This window comes from Myotis daubentonii, chromosome 2 (genome assembly GCF_963259705.1).
Source record: "Myotis daubentonii chromosome 2, mMyoDau2.1, whole genome shotgun sequence".
NCBI classification, from domain to species: domain Eukaryota; kingdom Metazoa; phylum Chordata; class Mammalia; order Chiroptera; family Vespertilionidae; genus Myotis; species Myotis daubentonii.
In genome coordinates, this window is record NC_081841.1 from 10905400 (window position 1) to 10927348 (window position 21949).

The following is a 21949-nucleotide window of genomic DNA, read 5'->3' on the forward strand; positions in this document are numbered from 1 at the left end:
GCTGAGTGGAGCTCCCCCTATGGGAGTGCACTGACCACCAGTGACTGGTCGTTCCTCTGTTAGGGTCAATTTGCATATTACCCTTTTATTATATAGGATTGTTGAAGTATTACATATGTCACCCCTTTCCCCCCCATTACCCCCCTCCAGACCACCACCCTCCACCCCTGCCCCAGGCCTTCAGCACCCTGTTGTCTGTGTCCATGGGTTATGCATATATGCATACAAGGTCTTTGGTTGATCATCTCCCAGCCACCCACCCTCCCCCGCCTTCCCTCTGAGATTCCGCACTCTGCTCCATGCTTCCGTGTCTCTGGATCCACTCTGTTCGTCAGTTTATCTTGTTACTTAGATTCCACATATGAGAGTGATCGTGTGATACTTGTCTTTCCCTGACTGACTTATTTCCCTGAGCAGGACACTCTCCGGGGCTGGAGCTTTTCGTTTTGTCCTCCCTGACTCTGCCCCAGTCGCTTCCCCCGCTCTTGCCTTGATGTGTCTGTGAGGAGTTCAGCAGTTTAACTTGTGAGTCTTTCCTCATCCTCCAAAACGTGGTTTCCTCACCCTGGCCCTCTGAATGGAGGAGTCCCTCAGCTGCCATGGGCTTTTTAAAATATATATATTTTTATTGATTTCAGAGAGGAAAGGAGAGGGGGAGAGAGAGAGAAGCACCAGTGATGAGGAAGAACCATAGATCAGCAGCCTCCTGTGTGCCCCCTACTGGGGATCGAGCCCACAACCCGGGCACGTGCCCTGACCAGGAATTGAACCCTGACCTCCTGGTTCATAGGTCGACGCTGTCAACGCTCAACCACTGAGCCACGTCGGCCAGGCGCCATGGGCTTTCTTAGTAATAACTGTGCCTGTTCCTACAGAGTTCACCCCGCCGGTGCCAGCCCTGCCCTGGGGGATGCAGGGCGCCTGGCAGGTGCCAGCCTCTTTACAGAACCTCTCTTCTCCGGGGCCTGTGGACGCCTGCCTGGGACGTGCTTCCTGGGCAGGAGGGAGGCTGGCGGTGACGGCAGGAGAGGGGATGGGGCTTCGTGTCCATTTTCCTCACCTCCCACCCTGGGTTTGCAGGAAGGGCAGGGATGTGTGTTTCCTGAAGACTTGCGCTGAGCTAATTGCCATCTTCAGAAGGGAATTAGTTAAATTAGAGGTTGCCTGCGCAGCTGCTCACGGGATATCAGCCAGGCGGTGAGTGAAGGGACAGGTGGTAGGAAAAGGGATAGGCGTAGAGAAATGCTTCCCCACTGTCAGGAGACAACAGCACCAGCTCTGTGGAAAGGGTATCTGCTGCTCAGCTTCAGCTTCAGCGAGATGACAAAGAGCAGTGGGGACCGTGCGGGGCGTGAGAGCCGATGGTCCCTTCAAAGGCAGCAGCTGGGGCCCGCTCAGTGATGTCTACCGTGAGAGACAAGGGCCTGATGCTGCCATGATTGGTTTCCAAGGGAAGCCAGGGATCTGGAATTTGTGTTCGCTTTTAAAATGGGAAATATATAACTTAAGCCCAATAAAACAGGACTGTGGCCTCCATGAGGTTTGCCAGTTGGCAACTTCTGACAAATAGGACACAAGTCAGGGCAAATAGGCAGTCTAGCTCCTCTTCTGTCTCCTGGTTAGACTGTAAGTACCAGGAGGGCAGGGAGGCTGTTTGGTTCAGTGCAATTCCTAGGGACTAGCACAGTGCTAGGCACATAGTAGACCATGGATGGATGGATGGATGGATGGGTGAGGGGATGGATGGATGGAGATAGATGGATGGATGGATGAATGGATGGATGAATGGATGGATGGGTGAGGGGATGGATGGATGGAGATAGATGGATGGATGGATGGATGAATGGATGGATGGATGAGTGGATGGATGGATAAATGGATGAGTGGAGGGAGGGAGGGAGAAGAAATAAGTTCGCTCAGTCTTCTTCTGTGCATTCTATATTCTCATGGTCCCCATCTTCTCATCTTCCGTATACCATCTGTATCCCTTTTCTAGAATGCTTGTGTATTAGTCACTTGCATCTGGGTATGAATTACCTTTGAGTGCATTATCTTTCCCATGGGAACTTCCCCTGGATGGGGTCTTACTAGATGTTCATTAAATGTTTGCTGAGGGAACAGCTTAGCCTTCTAAATGTTAATCCTTTTGGTGGAATGAAAGTTGTGGACTCTGAGATATCTGTGGGGATGAGGGTGACACAGTGTTGTGTCTTTGGAGAGGAGAGAGGTAGGGACTTGGAGTTGACGTTCTAGCCCAGTGGTTCTCAACCTTGGCTGCACATTAGAATCACCTGGGAATCTTTTTAAAATCCTGATTTCTGGGCCTCATCCTCCGGAAATTCTGTTTCTTTGTTACTAATATTGTGGCCCCACCCCATAACAAAGAAAGAATTTCTGGAGGATGAGGCCCAGAAATCAGGATTTTAAAAAGATTCCCAGGTGATTCTAATGTGCAGCCAAGATTGAGAACCACTGCCCATCTCTGCAGTCACAGTGAGTGGGTGGCTGATGACTGTTTATCCTATAGGCCTGTGCCAGGGAGCAGCCAGGGCAGGTTTCTATCACACTAGACATGAAGCAGGAGTTCCATTCAGAGCAGGAAAGATATTGCCCCTTCCTCCTCTTGGAGTGAGAAAATGACCCATCACTTTGAAGCTTCCATCTTATATAAAAACTGCTGTTTGAAATTTTAACCCTGCTGTCTTGGCTTCTGTAAACGCTTGCTTGCTTAAATAATAAGGAAAATAAGACTACTCCCATTCCAGAGAGGCCATAAACCTTCCCTAGACGAAGTTATCAGTGCCGGCACCAGGCCAGGCCTTTGGTTGAGGTCTCAAAGCCCCAGCCCATAGGGCTCTTTAAGAACTTGCAAAGGGGACCGGAAAACCCCATATTTTGGAGACAAAGGACTGAAAAAGATATAAAAAGGGACAGCTTCCTCCATGTTGCTGCCCAGAATTTGAAAGAGAGTTTTCTCTGGGTCCACGCATAATAATAATAATAATAATAATAATAATAATAATAATAATAATAAAGTATAACTCCATTTCTCTAAGCGTTGCTTGGTTTTCTCCAGTCTCCTGCAACAGCTTGAACTCAGCCCTCCATGGACAGAAGGGGAAGAGATGACATGAAACACCTGCCATGTGTCAGGGAGGTCATTCATGGGGGACTTATAGCAGACGTAGTCATGTTCTTATGTGTACAAGGGAAACTGAGACTTGGGAGGGTTGACGTTAGTGTCAGGCAGGGGCTAGGAAATAAATAGAGCTGGACAGGACCTGGGTATATCTCTGAGGCTGGGGGTGCCCACCCTACTCTTTACCTAGAGAGATGAGGTTCCACCTTAGCAGCCCACAGGTGAGCAGCACACCTGCTAGCAGGTCTTCATTTAATTCTGCATCCTCATTTAATTCTCATGACAACCCTCTGGGTAGATTTTCTTTTCTTTTTTTTTTTTTTTGACAGAAAAACATTTAATATGTAACTTTAGACTGTGGAGAAAGGTCTGCTGAGGTTCAGAGCCAATGTACTAGCAGGTCACAGCCTTCTTATCACTAATAAGCCCTCCCTTTTGTAATCAGATGACCTCTTCCCTCTGAGCTGATTAGAGAACCAGTGAGAATTTACAACTGGGAGTAATGGTCTGGGCATTGGTGGGAGCTCAGCAGTCATCTTGGCCAGTGGGCATTTTTTCCCACCAAAATGGCACAAGCCTGGATCCATTGTCCTGAGCCTACATTCTGGAAAAAGAGACCACAGCATTGCAGAGAAGGGCAACTGTCCAGACCCAAGGGCATTCAGTGCAAGTGGCCCAAGGTGATAGGTAGTCCAGTAGCCAAGCTTGGGGAAGCCCTGCCACTGATGAGTCCGGGTTGGACTAGCTCATTTGGCCATGGGGAGGAAGTAAAGGCAAGGTACAGCTGTTCTATTATTGTATGTGTAAGGCGGTCAGCTACCACCATCCCAGAGACTGTCCATTTCAGTGTCATCCAGTGCTTCTTCCTGAGTGACCTTCAGGCAGGGTTTCTGCCCACTTTCAGACACAGGGGAACAGACTCATGGAGTCATGTCACCAAAGGCAAGAAGGCAACTGGGTGTCCTTGGCTCTGCTTTATTGACCTCAGAGCACTCTTTGGATGCAGTTAAGACACAAACAATGGGAACTGGAACTGTATCCAGGATGGTGCACCTAACCCCCAGAAGAACTCCCCCCCCAAGGTGGATTTATACAAAACGCCAGAGAAAAAGACGAGGCAATCTGGTGCTGAGTCCAGGGGTAGCCAGCTGGCAGCGGAACAGTCAGTGAAGCAGTGGGCTGGTCATGCCTCCTTCTCGTAAGTGCGCGTACACACTACATTGCCGTGGGTGAGCGTCAGGATGAGTTTGCCATCCACGAGCTCCCGCACAAGTTTTGTTTCTTGCCCATCCCATTTCTGCACGTGGACAAGTTTGCCTCCATCCAGCGTCACGGTGGACTTGACCTTCCGGTCATCTGCCGTTGTCTCGTCAAACTCCACCCCCAGCTTGAAGCTGATCTCTGTGTTTTTGAAGGTGCTTTGTGTTTTTAGGGTGATTGTATCCCCATTTATTTCGATGATTGTGGTAGGCTTGGTCATACTGGCCACCTGCCTGGTAGCAAAACCCACACCGATGGACTTCATGTAGTCATCGAAATTCTTGCTGTCCACCAGCTTCCAGGTGCCTGCGAAGGCGTCCGCCATGGTGAGGCTGGGCTAGGCTGTTAGCGAAGAAACGACAAAGCAGGGGTGGAAGGATTCGGGACCCCTGGGTAGATTTTCTTATCCCCATTCTACAGATGAGGAAGTAGAGGATTGTTCAAAATCATACAGCCAGTGCCAGAGCTGCCAACTCAAATCTAGACCTTCCACTCTATGCCCATTGCTCATTTTTCCTATACATTTAGGGCCATGCCCCAGAAAAACTCATCGCCCTCCCCGGGTGCCCACAGCATCTACCCAACTCATTTCTCCTCTGTTCTCACACATACAGACACATACAGACCCTCTCACATTCATCTTCAAGGCCCGTGGCCCTGGCAAAGAATAGTACCAAATACTGGATGGATTGATGAATGAGCTGGGCCTCAGACTGGGTTGGGATCTTTGGGCTAATGCCCTGTGTGGTTATCATCCATTGATATGTCTCTCCCTCCGGTTATGCTGTCTTCACCCTTGTTTCCTTAGAGCCTACAGGCTCTGGCATGTAGTAGATGGTCAATAAAATGTAAGTGCCTTCCGTGACCGACGTAATTCAGAGCTCCCCTGCTCCCCTCATGTATCCTCTATCGCTTTGTGCATTTTATTCATAGTCCTCATCATTTCTTTTTCACCTGCTTAGTTTTATGACTTTTCTAAGAGCGTGTTAGCTCCATAAGAGCAGAAACTATATCAGCCTTTCCCTTCATGCCTAGCAGGGTGCCCAGTCCCTACGAGCCTCAGTCAATAGTGATACAATGAGGGAGCAAATAGGTGATGTGAATTGTGACCCGGCCTAGCCACAAAAATCTCCTTCCCTATTGTTGTCAGGAGCCAGTGAGGGGCGTGGGGCCCTAGTAGGCTCGGTTTCTTACCTCCACAGAGTACGAGGGGCCTGTTACCCTCAGAGGGTCTCTCCCTTTCCGAACCCACTGGAGCCCCCAAACTAAAAGGAGAGGCTGCCCATCATTGGAGGGTCCTCTGGCAGGGGAAGGGGCCAAGGCATTAGCTATTCTGGAAGTAAATGATGGCGCTAGATTTGGATCTCCAAATTTGGACGAATCTCCATGCAACCAAACTGCCACCTGACTCTCCCTGTCCTGCTAACTGGGAAAGGCTGTGTATGTCCACCTCAGCGGGCTCCTGCGTGGTCCCTCATCCGTCATCCGCCTCCCCCGCAGTCTGTCCCGGCCACAAATGAGCAACTGACGTGTTGCATTAGAAACATGAAAATCTAATGGAACCGATTCCTGCCTCCCTGTCCTCCCGCCCCTCCCCCAACCGGGGCGACCAGTGGGAAGATGGCTGTGCCTGAGACAGACCGACCCTGCCCCCTCCTCCCTGGGGAGGGCATTGCCCAGGCCTAGCCTCGGTGACCCTACATCCAGCGGGAGTTGTTGGGAGGGCACTGCTTGGACACAGGTGGATCCTGTTTGTGCTAATTCTCCTCTTCCTCCCGCCCCTGCTGCAGCCTTGAAAGCCACGGTACCCGCTCCTCATAAATCTTTCTCTCACACCACATCCCGCCTCCCCGAATCGGGGTTTCCCACCCCAGGCAGCGCCGCTTTTATAATATTCTCCTTCCTGGTGCCTCTGATGTGGCTGTAAACTAGGAGACCACCCACAGAGATGGAAGCTCCGTGGAGTCAGAGCTGCCCCCTCCTCCTCCCCAAGGCTGAGGGCTTGACTGATTGGCCGGGACGCTCAGGGAGCTCGTCATGAGAATAAACATTAGTAGGGCGTCAGGAAGAGGTCTGTGTGACGGAGAGCCCTTGGCACAGTGGGGCTGTCCGTTTTACCCGAGGTCAGACAGCCGGGCAACTCCGGAGGCAGCCACCCCAGCCCCCACGGCATCTAGAATTCCAGACCATCCCTACCCTTCCCTCTGCCAGACAGAGCTGTTCAGGCAGCTCCAGCCTGAATGAGCCCCCCGGCAAGGAGGCAGCAGTCTGTGTGGCCCGTCAGGAGACAGACTTCTGACTCCCGGCCAGGCAGGGGGATGGACCGCCTGACCCTGCGCTGCAGCCTGCATCTGTCTGCCAGGCCCTGCGGTGAACATCCCGGAGACGGGCAGGACAAGTGTTCCTCCCGGGAAGGTGAGGGCTTGGAAGGCCAGAGCCACCTGGGTGGTGCTGGTGTGGAACAAAGTGCTCTGGGGTCCAGGTTAGAATCAAGGCGAGGGCTGCCAGCTGTCCGCCACCGCACAATCTGACCCCACATCATACCTAGTCGGTGTGGATTTGTAAGTGTATTACACCAGTGTGCCAGTAGATGGCAGTAACGTGTCTCCAGGACTGGATGCCCTATGGCCTATCCCTGGAAGATGTGATGCATTTACCCAGTCAGCAAACATTTGTTAAACATGTGCCCTGGGCCCGGGCCCTTTGTGCCGGATGCTGAGTTCGGTGAGCGTGGAGACGCAGTTTCGGGTTTCCAGGCTCTCGCAGACTAGGTGTATGGGGTCAGGGGACAGGCAAGCAATGGGTAGTTGCAACACAGGGAGATCCCTACTCTAGTGGTTAAGGACAGCACACTGTGGGAGCCTACGAGGGTGACACCTAAACCAGCCTCTTTAGGGGGGTGCTTTTAGGGAAACCTTGATGGAGTGAGAAAGAGGCAGCCATGCAGAGAAGGGCAGGAGGCCATCCTGAGCAGAGAGAACACACGTGCGCAGGCTCAGAGGCATAAAAGCATAGGACAGGTTTAAGGAATCGCAGAAAGTCGAGTGTCCGTGTGGTGGGTGGAAAAAGGAGGAGAAATGGGCCATAGGTCAGCAGGGTCTAGCTCATGAAGGACCCACAGGGTCTGGACTGAATCCCCCAAATCAAGGTCTGGATCCCCAAGATCTTTTAAAGCATAAGGGGCAGTTCACTGTTGCCACTTAGAGGTTTTATGAGACTGAGCAGGGACTTCTCCGTCTGGAACTTTTGGGGACTGCTCCCTGCCTGATACCTCTCAGGGGTGACATTAGGGTCACATTGGAGAAGGGATGTGAAAGGCTTGAGGCTTTAGTTATCGATGCCACTTATCTACTATCATTATCATCATCCATCCCTTCTTGCATCGATGGGACAGATCAGAGTGAGGTGAATACCGATTCTGTCTTGTAACCTCCGTGAGGGTAAGGCTGCGTTTTGTTTATTTGTGGATCCCTGCCACATGACACCCACAGGCACAGAGTCAACACTCAGTAGTTCTCTGTTGTTGGTGTTTGCTTTTTAATATCTGTTTTTATTGATTTTTATTGATTGAGAGGGAAAGGGAGGGGGATAGAGAGATAGAAACATCAATGAGAACATCAGTCGGCTGCCTTCCCGCCCCCCAGTGGGGATCAAGCCCGCAACCCGGGCATGTGCCCTGACTGGGAATCAAACCAGTGAACTCCTGGTTCCTGGGTCTACATTCAACCGCCGAGCCACACCAGCGGGGCTCTGTTGTTTTTGTTGACTCTGTTTTGGGCCCTGGGCTTACTATGTGCCAGGAGCTGTTCTAAGTGCTTTATAAGTCTTGTCTTGTTTAATCCTCACAGCAAGCCTGTGTAATAGCTACTACGAGTATCCCCATGTCCCAGAAGTGGGAGCTGGCACACATGGGGGTTGAGGAGTAACCCACGGTCACGGAGCAAGGGAATGATTGAGCTGGGATTACCTCCAAGGGGTCCAGCCTGGAGCCTGGGACACTCTACCTTGTTACAGAAAAGACCAAGTGACTTTGTCACCACAATCTTGACCGGTAGATGGAATCTACCATGACAAACAAGGAAACTAGGACCTAGTTGGGTTAAGTCCGTGGTGAGTGAATAGCGGAGCTGAGCTTTTGCTGAAGCCCTATGATTCCAAATCCATGCCATGCTCTCTTCAGTATTCCAATGATTGCATTCATTAATAACCACCCCCAGGTCCCAGGCTTGCCCAATACTCCTACCCAATCTAGAGGGACCCTTAATCTAAGTCCTGCCGTGGCCCTTACCCGCTATACCCCTCCTGACAGCAAAGGAGGGCCCTGCCAATTGCACCCTCAGGGCCATGCAGTCTAGAGTTTCCTACCTAAAGGGACCAGGCCCAATTCCAGGGCCTGGGTAGGCCACTTCTCTGGTCCATCCTCCCAAGGCATGGCCACGGGACAACTGTGGATGCGGGTGTGGGTGAGGGGATGAAGCTTGGCCGTGTGGCCTGGGCCGCCCCCAAGCCCGCACAAGCAGCCCCATCGTCGGCAGCACAGAATTCTGGGAAGTTTAAATTCTGACTCTTCCAGGAAATGATGCAATTGTATTTGTTACGGAAGGAAGACCAGATCAATGTGCTTTGTTTAAATGTTTGCCAGCTGTAGATATCAATTTTATATACTTAATGGAGGTCTCATAGGCCTTTATTGGTTCTTTTGCCTCAGGCCCCACAAAACATCAGAGATGGGCTTATCCCAGTGCTGGAGTTTGCCGACACTATCTTCAAGAATTCGTGATAAAATCCACAAATTAAGGGAAAAGGTTCCCTTGGCATGAGGCTGGCTTTTACACACATTTTGTCTAAGACCATCCTGGGAGAAAGAAAAACAAAATGTTGCTTTCAAGTATCACTGACAGCTCCTGTTCCACTAAACTCCTGTCTCGGTGACATCCATCAGAGCCTGAGAACATTGTAAGGAAAAGTGAGGCGAACAGCAGCGCTGTCCATTGGAGACGCAGGCCATGTTGGAAAGCGATGAACTCGGCAGCATCGCGAAGTGTGGGTGGACTTCGGAGGCAGGCAGACTGAAGTTTGGTAAGAAGCATGATGTCTGTGTCGAAAGCATTCTTTTCCTCCGCAAATGAGAGGGTGAGAAGAATAGGTGGCAGCATTGATGTTCCAGGAGAAAGAATGGAAGAAGAAACTAAGAAGGTTCTTGAATGTAATCATTGCAAATGATTGATTGGAACTCAATCTCGTGGCCATACCTAGCTGAATGGAGAGTTGGCGTATACGTTTTTGTGTGTGCCAATCTATAAATTCTCTCACTGTGTAAAAGAAGAAAATGGGTTGGGATCGAAGAGCTGTCTCTTCCCCAGAAAAGATTATGGAAATGCTTAACACGGTGAGAGTGCAGCAAGTGACTAAGAACTATTCCTTTCGTCAACAATTAAAAAGAGCAAATGGGCCCTAGCCGGTTGGCTCAGTGGATAGAGCACCAGTCCATGGACAGAAGGGTCCCAGGTTCAATTGCAGTCAAGGACATGTACCTCACCCTAGCTGGTTTGGCTCAGTGGATGGAGCATTAGCCTGTGGACTGAAGGGTCCCAGGTTCGATTCTGGTCAAAGGCACATGCCTGGGTTGCAGGCTCAATCCTCAGTGTGGGGCATGCAGGAGGCAGCCGATCAAAGATTCTCTCTCATCATTGATGTGTCTATCTCTCTTTCCCTCTCCCTTCCTCTTTGAAATCAATCTATCTATCTATCTATCTATCTATCTATCTATCTATCTATCATCTTGGTTGCAGGCTTGATCCCTGGCCCTGGTCAGGGCATGTGAGGGAGGCAACCAGTGGATGTATCTCTCTCATATAGATGTTTTTCATTCTCTCTCCCACTCTTCCACTCTCTCTAAAAATCAGTGGAAAAATATCCTGGGGTGAGGATTAACAACAACAACAAAAAGAGCAAATGGAAACTTTCGTTACTTTTGCTTTGTGGAAAGACATCTAAACCCAGGAACACCCCAACATTGACTGCTATTTTTCAGGGTCAAGCAAACACATAGGTGTGGAATTAGAAGGCCAGCACTCAAGCACGTAGGCACAGTATTTCATCTCTCTGGGTTTCGGTGTCCTTGTCTATAGGAAATAATAAATCCCTGCTTTGTGGTGGTGGTGGTAAGGGTTCAATGAGAAAGACGACAGGTTACAGCCTGTCGCAGAGAAAACAAGTGTTGTTGTTTTAAATCTATCTCTTCAATTATTTACTCATTCGAAAAATAGTAATGGAGCTCCTACTGTGTGTGAAGCCATCCGGTAGGTGATGGGAATGGAATGACGAATAAGGTAGCTTGTTTCTGACCTCGAAGAACTGCCTTATCATGCAGAGGGGCACAGGTATTAAACACGTTACTAATTACACTTGTATTGCATGTTATGACAGAAAAGTAGAGGATGACAAGAGAATCCATATGAGAAGAGAGGTGAAGGAGGCCAAAATTAGGGTGTTTTTAGAGAAAAGTGGGCAAGCGGGTAGATTGAGAGATAATTAGAATATAGAATCAGTGGGGATAGGGAAAGAGAAAGAGGTAAGAATGATGTCTGTGTTTCTGCCTTGAGTAATGAGTAGATGGGATGCCGTTTACTGGTAATGGGAAGATAGAAGCAGGGGTGTGGAGGTGAATATGATGGAAGGATGGATGGATGATGGGCCTATGGATGATGGGTGGATGGATAAATGGAGGGATGGACAAAGGAGCAGATAAGGTCCACTTCACTGGACACATGGACAAATTGAGAAATTAAGTAAATGGATAGATCAATTTAATAAGCCCTTTATGAAATATATAGGGTATAATTCAATAAAATAATTCTGCACTATTTGTTTATGTAGGATTCTTAATAACCCTTAGAAGTATAGCATGCAGGTATTCACTTCTTCTTTTAGAGAGGGTAAAACAGAGACTCAGGAAGGCAGAACAAGAACCTGAGTCTCCAACTCTCCCATCAGCACTCTTCACTGTCTTTCGCATAATATGTATAAATACTGAGGAAATCAGAGGTCATGTCAGAACACATTGGTAGAGAATGTGCCTGGATACCCACCTCTGGGGGCAAAAAGGCCTTTGGAAGAAGAGAGAAAGGGTAAAGCAGTCTGCATCCTTACTCAGAAATGCCTTCCTTTCCTTCACAGGGCCAAGTATTTCCAAGGAAAGAAGGTGAATGGAGAGATTGAGATCCGAGTGGAGCAGGTAGGTTGGAGCGGAGTCTTTATCGCTGGCACGCTGACCTTTTCTATAGCTGGAGCCATTCCCAGGAGCAACCGTAGACCCCAATCTTATGTGGCTCTAATGAACCAAGATTACCAGAAAAATCTTGGCTTATACCTGGGAGCCTCATTAAATTGCAGAATTATTTAGTCCAGTGGTTTTCAACCTTCTTGTTTTAGCAGTTGAACCTCCCCGATTCAAAGGATATCTTAAGTAGGAGCCCATTCTACAAAATAGAGACAAGTAGAGCTTCTCTAGAGAAATAGGCATGGGGAGCCCGAAGGCCCATCTGCTCCATCATTCCACTTCCCCACACCCCTACCATGGTCTCTGAAGCATGGAACTACTTGGGCTGGGAGCACGGTGGTTTTGAATCCTGGTTCCCTCACTTTCTGGGTATTGGGTACATGACTTAATGTCTTGATATCATTTTCTGGGTTTGTTTGTTTTTTTGGTATCATTGTTGGGATTAAATTACTTAAAGCCTCAAAGGAGATTAGAATCATGAATACTGGCTCTTAGAATTAGCAAGAATATCAATATTCAATTCCCTCATTTCATGGGGAAAGAAACACAGACTTGCTCAAGGCTACATAGGGAGTCAGTGGCCAACTTAGGACTCGAACCTAATTGTGCTTGGCTTTAGCATGTCAGACCATGGGCTCTGGGGCCAGATTCTAGGTTCAAATCCCAACTGTGGCCTAAGCTGTCTGCTTCTCTGTGTCTTCACATGTACAGTTGGGTAATGATAGCATCAACATATAGGGTGGCTGTGAGGATCAAATGAGTTAGTCCATGAAAAGTACTTAGAACAGTGCCTGGCACATCCCAACACTTAGTAAATGTCACCCTTTTATCATCATCATCATCACCACCATCGTCACCAAAGGCAAACAGTTAATAATATAGGAAAGGTCCCTGCTATGGGATCAACTCAGCAAAGTGCAATAAATAAAATAGAGGGGTGTGACTTTTCCAGTGCTCTGAGTTTGATGTGCTGGAGGAACCGAAAGCCTTTCTGAGCATCTAATTTGAGTTGGCTTAGTATTAAAACTCCGACAACTTGAATTTCAGTTTGATCCTGTGGCTTTCAAGTCTGTCCAATGTCCACTGGTTTTCCTTCCCTGGCAAAGAGCAGGTTATTTTCGTTCACTTAACAAATATTTGTCGAACGTCTACTGTGCTACTAGCTAACGGGGGTAGGGTGGGGGGGGGCAGGTCGGGGGGGAGGGGCGAGGATATAGAAGCAGAGGTTCTGTCCCAAAAAGCTTGTGGTCTAGAAAAGGAGGCAAGGTAAGTCTTCCCAGGGCCTCCACAAGGTGGAGTCCAGGAAAGGGAGGTCCAGACTTAGCACTGTGGGCCGCAGAGGCCACACGAGCCGAGGGAGCCAGGAGTGGCTTCGAGGAGAGGGTGCTATTTGCAGTGGGTCTTGAAGGATGGCTATGCTGTCAACAAGTGGTGGCAGCGTGAGGAGTGTATGAGATGGAAGCGATGTGAGCAGAGTTAAGACCAGAAGTGCAGGGTGTGCAGTGGTGGGGAATCCAGTTTGGTTGACTCCAAAACGGGATGCATGATGTTCTCCAACCCCAACCTACTCATCATCCCAAGTTTCCTCTCTCAGTGAAGGGGGCCACTGTCTACCTTCCACCTTAGCCAGAAACCCGTGGTCTCTGCATCCCTCCCTCTCCTTCTGCCATACGCCCATGCAATGACCAGATACTGCTGACTCTGCAGCCCCTGTCTCTCTAGTCTGTTCCCTTCTCTCCATCCCTACTGCCTAGATCAGGGGTGGGCCAACTTTTTGACTCGAGGGCCACAATGGGTTCTTAAACTGGACCGGAGGGCCGGAACAAAAGCATGGATGGAGTGTTTGTGTGAACTAATATAAATTCAAAGTAAACATCATTACATAAAAGGGTATGGTCTTTTTTTTTTTAGTTTTATTCATTTCAAATGGGCCGGATCCGGCCCCTGGGCCATAGTTTGCCCACAGCTGGCCTAGATCAATGATGGCGAACCTATGACACGCGTGTCAGAGGTAACACGCGAACTCATTTTTTTGGTTGATTTTTCTTTGTTAAATGGCATTTAAATATATAAAATAAATATCAAAAATATAAGTCTTTGTTTTACTACGGTTGGAAATATCAAAAAATTTCTATATGTGACACGGCACCAGAGTTAAGTTAGGGTTTTTCAAAATGCTGACACGCCGAGCTCAAAAGGTTCGCCATCACTGGCCTAGACTCTTGGCTGAACCATCGTCAGCTCTCATCCAGTCTTCCTGTTCAGTGGCCTCCTAATGCCATCTTTTCACCCTCTTCCAACTGATATTTTGTACTAAAGCCAGAGGGATCTTTCTTTAAAAGCAAGTTAGATTCTTAGAAGGGTTAACATTAAAATCCCTTCCTCAAAGACTCCTCCTCTAAGCCCTCACACCCTGCTCTCCATCAGGTAACTTGGTTGTTCCCAGCATTTCCATTCTGGCCCTGACCGGAGTGTTTAACCACCTGTGTAGATGTGGGATTCCTTGCATGAGGGTAGGGACCCTGGCTGTTGGGATCTCATTCTCAAGTAGCACAGGGCCTGGCACATGCTGGGACAGAAGCAGATATTCGCTGCCGGAACCACGTCTAGATTCCACAGATTCCAGGCTGTCTGTTTCCAAGGGAGATAAATCACTGCTCCTTAATCTCCCTTCAAAAATCAGACTTTTCCATCAACCATCTGTTACCTGCTCGGTTGCCAGCTTCGCTAGCCTTGTCTCATCCCATTTGTGAAAACCTCAGAGGCACGTTTTAATTTTATTCTTAGGTCAGTGCCTCCCCTGGCCCAGTTTATGGGCATGAAACCTATGAGCAGGAACATCTGAGGGAATTGCCCTAAGAATAACTCCCCTTGGGGCTCTGGGGACACCCAGCCAGTGTAAGAGGGCGACAATCCCACTGGAAAACATTGGCTAACCCGAGTCCTCCTCCTTTCCAGCCATCCCCCTCCATGGAAGCCAGAAGGCACATTAGCCAGGAGACCAATTAGCAGGTCATTTGGACATTTTTTTCCGTGGGAAACATGCCGTCCTGAACCCCATCTTAGAGTCTGAATTGTCTGTCGTTTTCCCATCTGGACCAATGGGCGGGTCCCATAAGCAACCCCCAGGAATCTCATATGCATCCTCTAGCGCTTGGGAGAAGACTTAGGATGGAAGCCACTGTTTAGTCTGAGCTGGCCTCCCCGCATTTTGGAGGTCTGTCTCCCAACTAAGGGCCAAATTCACCAGATAATTGCACCGTCTGAGTTTTGCTGGACAGAGTGAATGAGTTCGTTGTGGTTGGCCTGGAGGAAGCCTCCGCCCCTTCTCTCCACCCTTTCCCCCCAGTTCAGAAACTGCTAGCCTCAGCGCTTGCAGAGCCAGAAGTGAAGACACCCCGAGGAGGCCCGTGGGGGGAGGGGAGGGCGGGAGCTGCATCGTGTTGCATTCCATTACCCAGAATGCCCTGCCGGCTCTGCAGGGCCTCACAGCGGTGTCCTAGCAGGGCCTGAGAGCTTCTGCCCAGGGCACTTGGCATGTCAAGCTCTCCTCTGTTTGTGTTTGAGGCAAAGGGTCTTTCTCTCCACAGGTGTACGTCACCCCTCAGTGGGACCAGTGATGGGGTTGATGAATGGATTAATATCAAGTGGACTCACAGTTCTGCGAGACTAGCAGACTAAGACTCATGAGACAGGCCTTGGGCTCATTCTTCTCTGATAGGAAAGGCTGAAATTTCATGGTCAGCCTTCCCTCCGTGTTGGTAGAGGTACCAAAGCGTAAGGAGCGACAGTGCCTTCTTCCAGCCGGTGGAGAGAAAGGCAAGAGAAGATTTGCTCCCGAATGCCAGTGGCTCCCCTGAGTCCTGCCCTTGTGCGATACCAGGCCTGGGATGGGGCTAGATAGACGTGTGTGGGTCCCAGGGAAGGCTGTTTGGTTGGAGTTCTGTTCATCTTTTGCCCTCAAACTACATATTTCCTCAACTTAAGTGTCTTCTGGAAGGGAAGGTGGGATTTTCTCCTGAAATTTTTTTTTTAGCACTCAAGACCATCATATTTTTTTCCCCTCATACCCACTTGCCTTCCATCCACAATTCTTCCCGGGCAACCTTCCGCGGAATGGATCTTAGCCGTAGATATTGGCCATAAACGCCATATGATATTTTAAGCAGTAGTTGTCAGTGAGATAGAGACATGGAGGTTGGATGTTAATCCAGTTTGGTGGCGGGGTAGCAGGTCAAGCATAACCCCCATTAGGAAATGACTACTTGAGAGAAATGTATCTAATGGCTTGTCAAAGAGCTCTGCCCTTGGCTTTGCTCTCCTCCTCCTTCTTAACAGCGACTCATCAAATTGCATTTGCCAATGACTTGAAGCTGAATGGGATTAAATCTGATACAATCAGACTGAGTGGGCATACGCTATAGGGTCCTATTCGAAAACTCAGCTGAAGAGGAGCAGGATTGGGAAGACTTCGTTTGTTAAAATCCCACGAAGAAAAGAATAGACCTAAGATTTGAGTTGAGTAAGTTCCTAATGTCTGTGGGAGGAAGTATGGGGCGGAGGTTAAGATTGTGGCTCCAGAGTAAGATAACTAGAGATGGAATCTCAGCTCCCCCATATTTCAGCTGTGCTGACCTTCCACTTACAACATCTCTCAGCATCAAAGCGAGAGTAGTAATTTCTGCCCCTAGAGTTACTGTGTAGATTCCGTGAGTCAGTGTACATATTATGCTTAGCATAGTCCCTGGCACATATAGTAAGTGCTCAATGAGCTATGGCTATGGTTATGGTTGTTAGTACCCCCAAACCTGATGCTACTTCAGGTTGCATCATCAAAGGACAGTATTTAGAATACAGGGAGGTGATGGTACACACACACACAAACACACACACTCTATGCTGGTCAGACTCTAGTGTCACCCACCTCAGTGTCACACTGTAAGGGGGAATCGCAACCTGGAATGCCTTCTGTGGAGAGTGATTGAAGGGAGAGGACTGTCTTCTATGAGCAAAGGGGCTCAGTGTGAGGAACTGGAGATGTTGAGTCCAGAAAAAGGGAGGCCTTAATAGGACGCAGTCTACTATGTATTTGCAGATATCTACCACCTGCATGAGTGGCTGAAAACAGTAATAGCTGTCCCCTGTTGAGCACATACAAGATAAGGCTTCATACTTTCTATTGTTGGCCTGGGTGCTGGCATTGCCTCCATCCTATAGAAACACAGGCTCAGAGGGAATGTGTGATTCCCCAAGGTCGCCGACGAATGATTGGCAAAAGCCTGTTTGTAAACCCAGGCCGTCTGACTTCAGAGCCCTCTTCTGATCCGCTGTATTTTCTGGCCAGTGTTGCAGACACAAGAACAGTAACCAAACACATGGGTTCAGTCACTCTGCCCGCATAATCTTATGTCAGCCCCTTCGAGGTGGGCCCTGTGACTCTCCCCACTTGGCAGGTGGAGAAACTGAGGCTCAGAAAGGTTAAACACCTGCTTGAAGTGACAGAGGAGGGCTGCTACCATTGCCCTATTTCAACTCCTACACAAACGCCTGCTTTGGTAGAAAGTAACTGGGACGTGTAGGTTTAGGCTTTCAGCCCCATGGGGTGGGAGAGACTACAGAAGGATCCGGGTGTGGGGCCGAGTGGCACAGTCCACCCCTTTAGCTGCTCACCATTCACACACACTCTTCTTATCCAGACTCTTCTGCTTCTTGACTCTTTACTTCACATACCTGGGAGTTTATTTTGTGAGAGGGTGTGCAGAGCTGCCTCATTCTTGTTCATGATCGCCTACGGTGCTCTCACATGGACATACCATAGGGTATGGTCCATAACTTTGTTATTACGAATAAGGCTAGATGTGTGTCATTTGGTAGTGTAGCCATAGGATTCCTTCGTAGAAATACAACAACTGGCTCCAAAAGTATTGCAGGTAGTGAGTGCCATAGTGCACCTTGAGGAGTGAAGGACTTGCCCCAGGTCACATCCCTGTCCTGGGGCAGCTGCACTCTGTGACTGGCCGGCACAGGGTGTAAAGAACTCACCCCTTGCGCCCACTTTGGGACAACTCTGAAGGGCCACCCAGCTTCCGAGCTCCTTGTGGAGTTCGCCAAGGCCCCTGCTGAGACTGCTGTGAAGGCCGACTACTCCCTCTGCCCAGACCCGCTTCCTCCCCTCTCCTCAGAACACTCCCTAATGTCCATCTCAGAGTCTACCTCCCAGGGCATTTATAATTCGGATCAGTTTTGCCAAATTACCCTCATCGAGGTTGCATGGATGGTCCACAGGGGCCTTCTGGTCTAGGTCGCTAGGACGCTCCGGGCCCATGGACCTGGAGCCCATCCTGCCCAGGATGTTCCCCCGGATGCATCCCGAGTGTTGGAGCTGAACTCTGAAGTGCTCCATCGTCGGGTCCTCCCCTGTGACCTCCTTATGTTTGAAACTCACCAGAGCTTGGCGCTTCTCTGCAGCCTGAGCCCCACAGAACTCTCCCCGCTCTGATCCACTAAGCCCTGTTTTGTTAACACAGTCCTGCAAGATTTATTTGTTTGGCTTGGCGTACCCTGACCTCAGGCGTTCTGTTTTGTATTATTTTTTAAAAGCATGCAGGTCTCCATGGAAGCCTCTTTCTTTTCAAATCGAAGAACCAGCTGGGGGAATTAAAAAAGCAGGTGGGCCACTAGGGTGGACTCGCCGAAACATAACTCATTAGAGGAGCAAGTGTTTCTCTCAACCATGGCATCGATGAATGCGGGTGTATCTCCATCCTGCATCTACTTTTAGGCTCAACAGGTTAAGGAGACAATAGACAGATGGAGAAGAGCTAGTAATGGTGATGGCAGGAAACTTTCATTGAGCATGTACTGTGTGCTCGGTGCCGTGTCAAGGGGTTCCTGTGCGTTAACTCATTTAACCCACACAGCATGCCTGTTGAGGAGGAAACTGAGGCTCAGATTGCTTAAGTAAATTGCCCTGGAAGGGTCGCCCAGCTAGTAAGTGTGGGGAAGCTGGCATTTGAACCCAGGTTCAGCCGATGCCAGGGTCCTGGCTCCTGAGTAGATCGGTCAGAGTGTCTGTTGGGCCTTGAACTTGTCTGCTTCTAGCTTGGGCCTTTCCCCTCTTCCTCAGGTCCCCACTGTTCTTTCCTATCTCACCCTGCCCTTTTTTTTTCTTTTCTTTTTTATCCTCACCCAAGGATATGTTTCCATTGATTCTAGAAAGAGAGGAGGTGGGGGGAGAGGGGGACAGAGGGAGGAAAAGAAAGAGAGAGAGAGACATCGATGTGAGAAACATACATTGGTTGCCTCTCGCACATGCCCAAATGGGGATCGAACCTGCAACCTAGATATGTGTCCTGACCAGGAATTGAACCCACAGCCTTTTGGTGCATGGGATGAGGCTCCAACCAATGGAGCCACTGGGCCAGGGCTCTCACCGGCTCTTCGGATCTACTGGAGAAATTACAAATTCTTATGAGATGTTCTTCCAGCAAAAAGACTCCTCCTAACTGTGCTTACTCAGCATTTGATGTTTCTGGCTTCTTGCCACACTGTCCCCTGTTAACGATTCTGTTTCTTCTCTGTTTTCCCCTGAGGTGATGTTCCCTGTTTGTCTTTGGTGTGACTGTGTCTCAGACACCATGAATAGTATAATAGCTCCGATTCTGGCCCAGCCCACCTGGGTGGGAATCTGGCTTTGCCACTTCCTGAGTGATGCGACTTCCCTGTGCCTCAGTTTCCTCACATGTAAAGTTAAGATAACAACAGTAACAGATACCTATAGAGCTGGAGATTGGAACAGAACACCCCACTTGGAGCGCTCCGAGCAGATACCAGCATATAGAAAGTGCTCAATGAGTATTACAGCTGTTTTGACAATCGCCTTCACACTATTAAATACACATGTCCCGCTGTGGTTTCTAGGCGTCCATCTCTGGGATTATTCAGAAATGAAAATGTTATAATCCATGTTCTGAAGAAGTTTGCTATGTAGTTGGGGGAATAAGAAATAGAAAAAAGTTCAAACTCAGCCAGAAGCACCAAATGCTGGGTGTGAGCCATTAGGAGGAGTCTTTTCCTGGAAAAACGTCTCGTGAGAATTTGTAATTTCTCTTGGATCAAAAGAGCGGGGTGAGGTGAAAGGGACAGTGGGAACCCAGGAAGAGGGAGAAGGCCAAGGCTGTATTTTAATGTGAATGTGTTTTACTTCCATCTGTGTCCAGCCATATTTCCCATGGACATGCGGCCCTCGCTGGCACTTGGGTCAACTTCTGACTTTTTGTTGCCAGCGGACAGCAGAGGTCCTGGTCAGGGTGCTCTGTGGTCCTGGGTGACGTGTGAAGGACGGGAGGATGTGGTGCCGTCACAGGAGGGTAGAGTCTTCACAGGAGGGACATAGAGAGCCCTGCACAGGGAGTGTGGTGTGTGGAGGATCCTTGGGGGGGGGGGGGGGCTCTGGACAGGGAGGAGGCGTGTGGGGACATGGGGGGCTCTGGACAGGGAGGAGGCGTGTGGGGACATGGGGGGCTCTGGACAGGGAGGAGGCGTGTGGGGACATGAGGGGCTCTGGACAGGGAGGAGGCATGTGGGGGGCACGGGGGGCTCTGGACAGGGAGGAGGCATGTGGGGACACGGCGGGCTCTGGACAGGGAGGAGGCGTGTGGGGACACGGGGGGCTCTGGACAGGGAGGAGGCGTGTGGGGGGCACGGGGGGCTCTGGACAGGGAGGAGGCGTGTGGGGGGCACGGGGGGCTCTGGACAGGGAGGAGGTGTGTGGGGACACGGGGGGCTCTGGACAGGGAGGAGGCGTGTGGGGGGCACGGGGGGCTCTGGACAGGGAGGAGGCGTGTGGGGACACGGGGGGCTCTGGACAGGGAGGAGGCGTGTGGGGGGCACGGGGGGCTCTGGACAGGGAGGAGGCGTGTGGGGGGCACGGGGGCTATGGACAGGGAGGAGGCGTGTGGGGGCATGGGGGGCTATGGACAGGGAGGAGGCGTGTGGGGGGCACGGGGTGCTCTGGATAGGGAAGAGGCGTGTGGGGACATGAGGGGCTCTGGACAGGGAGGAGGCGTGTGGGGACACAGGGGGCTCTGGACAGGGAGGAGGCGTGTGGGGGACACAGGGGGCTCTGGACAGGGAGGAGGCGTGTGGGGGACACGGGGGGCTCTGGACAGGGAGGAGGCGTGTGGGGACACGGGGGCTCTGGACAGGGAGGAGGCGTGTGGGGACACGGGGGCTCTGGACAGGGAGGAGGCGTGTGGGGACACGGGGGGCTCTGGACAGGGAGGAGGCGTGGGGGGACACAGGGGGCTCTGGACAGGGAGGAGGCGTGGGGGGACATGGATCCGTGGTTGGAGGAGCCCCGCTGATTCTGAATGCAGCAGGGCTGCTTTGCCAGTTGGTGCTCCTTTGGGGCCCTCCTCCCTGTGGGCTGTCCGCCCGTTCGCACCCTAACCAGCGCTGAGGAGAAGGGAGCAGTGGGGAGGACAGCGGATCCATCTTGCACTGGAAGTCCAGCGCCTAGTTCCTTAGCCTCCACCTACCATGTTGGGTAGCACTCACCCTTCCGCCCTGCCACCCATTGCATCGACCTCGGCCCTGCCCCTGAGCATCAGAGCCAAGAGACTCCCGTGGGAATTAATAGAGATGCTGAAGGAGAACTCCATGAGCCCATGAATGTCCTGAGGACATAGCTCGTCTTAGGTCTTAGCTCAACCTGCCGCCTCCTTCCCGAAACACCCCCTGCGCCCCCGCTCGGCACCCGGCCTTGTGACGGAGCCCCCCACTCCCAGTGCTCTCCATGGGCGGGAGGACAGACATCGGTCACTGTCGCACACGATGGGAGGCCTGTCCCAGAGCCGGGGCAGAGCACCGTGGAGCACAGGAGAGGGACTGTCCACTTGCCTTGGATGCTCTTAGGACAGGCTTCACGAGCAGCCCACGCCCATCGGGGATTTGGGGAAGAGAATGGACTGCGTCGGGCTGAGCGGGGGCAGACGTGCACATCAGGCCTCCCAGCCAAAGAGCGCGCTTTAAACCTCAGCTTGTCACACGTGGGGAAGATGGGGTGCATGAGTGCATGAGAGGGGGTGGCGGGGTCTGGTGCTGGACCAGCAGCTAGAGACTGGTCTGCTCGGGGCGGGGGGCGCTTATGTTGCAAGGCATGCAGCTAGAAACCGTGTCCCAGAGGCAGGGGGACATAATTATTGCACTTTTATTTTTTTTAATTGATTTCAGAGAGACGGAAAGAGAGAGAGAAACATTAGTGATAA

The 21949-nt window shown here is 50.6% G+C and overlaps 2 protein-coding genes across 2 annotated transcripts in view; one reads left to right on the forward strand and one right to left on the reverse strand.

Moving 5' to 3' along the window:
* The window catches only part of SYN3 (synapsin III), a 387944-nt gene that overhangs the window by 38292 nt on the left and 327703 nt on the right, over nt 1-21949 (forward strand). The window contains 1 exon segment of the mRNA XM_059681741.1: nt 11579-11636. Within this exon segment, the coding sequence (XP_059537724.1) occupies nt 11579-11636 (58 nt within the window).
* LOC132227053 (fatty acid-binding protein, heart) lies at nt 4068-4786 on the reverse strand. Its single transcript, XM_059681725.1, has one exon. It carries the CDS (start codon nt 4722-4724, stop codon nt 4323-4325), a length of 402 nt encoding a protein of 133 aa, XP_059537708.1. The 5' UTR covers nt 4725-4786; the 3' UTR covers nt 4068-4322.

What these genes read in the sequence shown, in the direction of transcription:
- LOC132227053 (XM_059681725.1), bottom strand. Translation starts at nt 4,724, where the DNA reads ATGGCGGACGCCTTCGCAGGCACCTGGAAGCTGGTGGACAGCAAGAAT.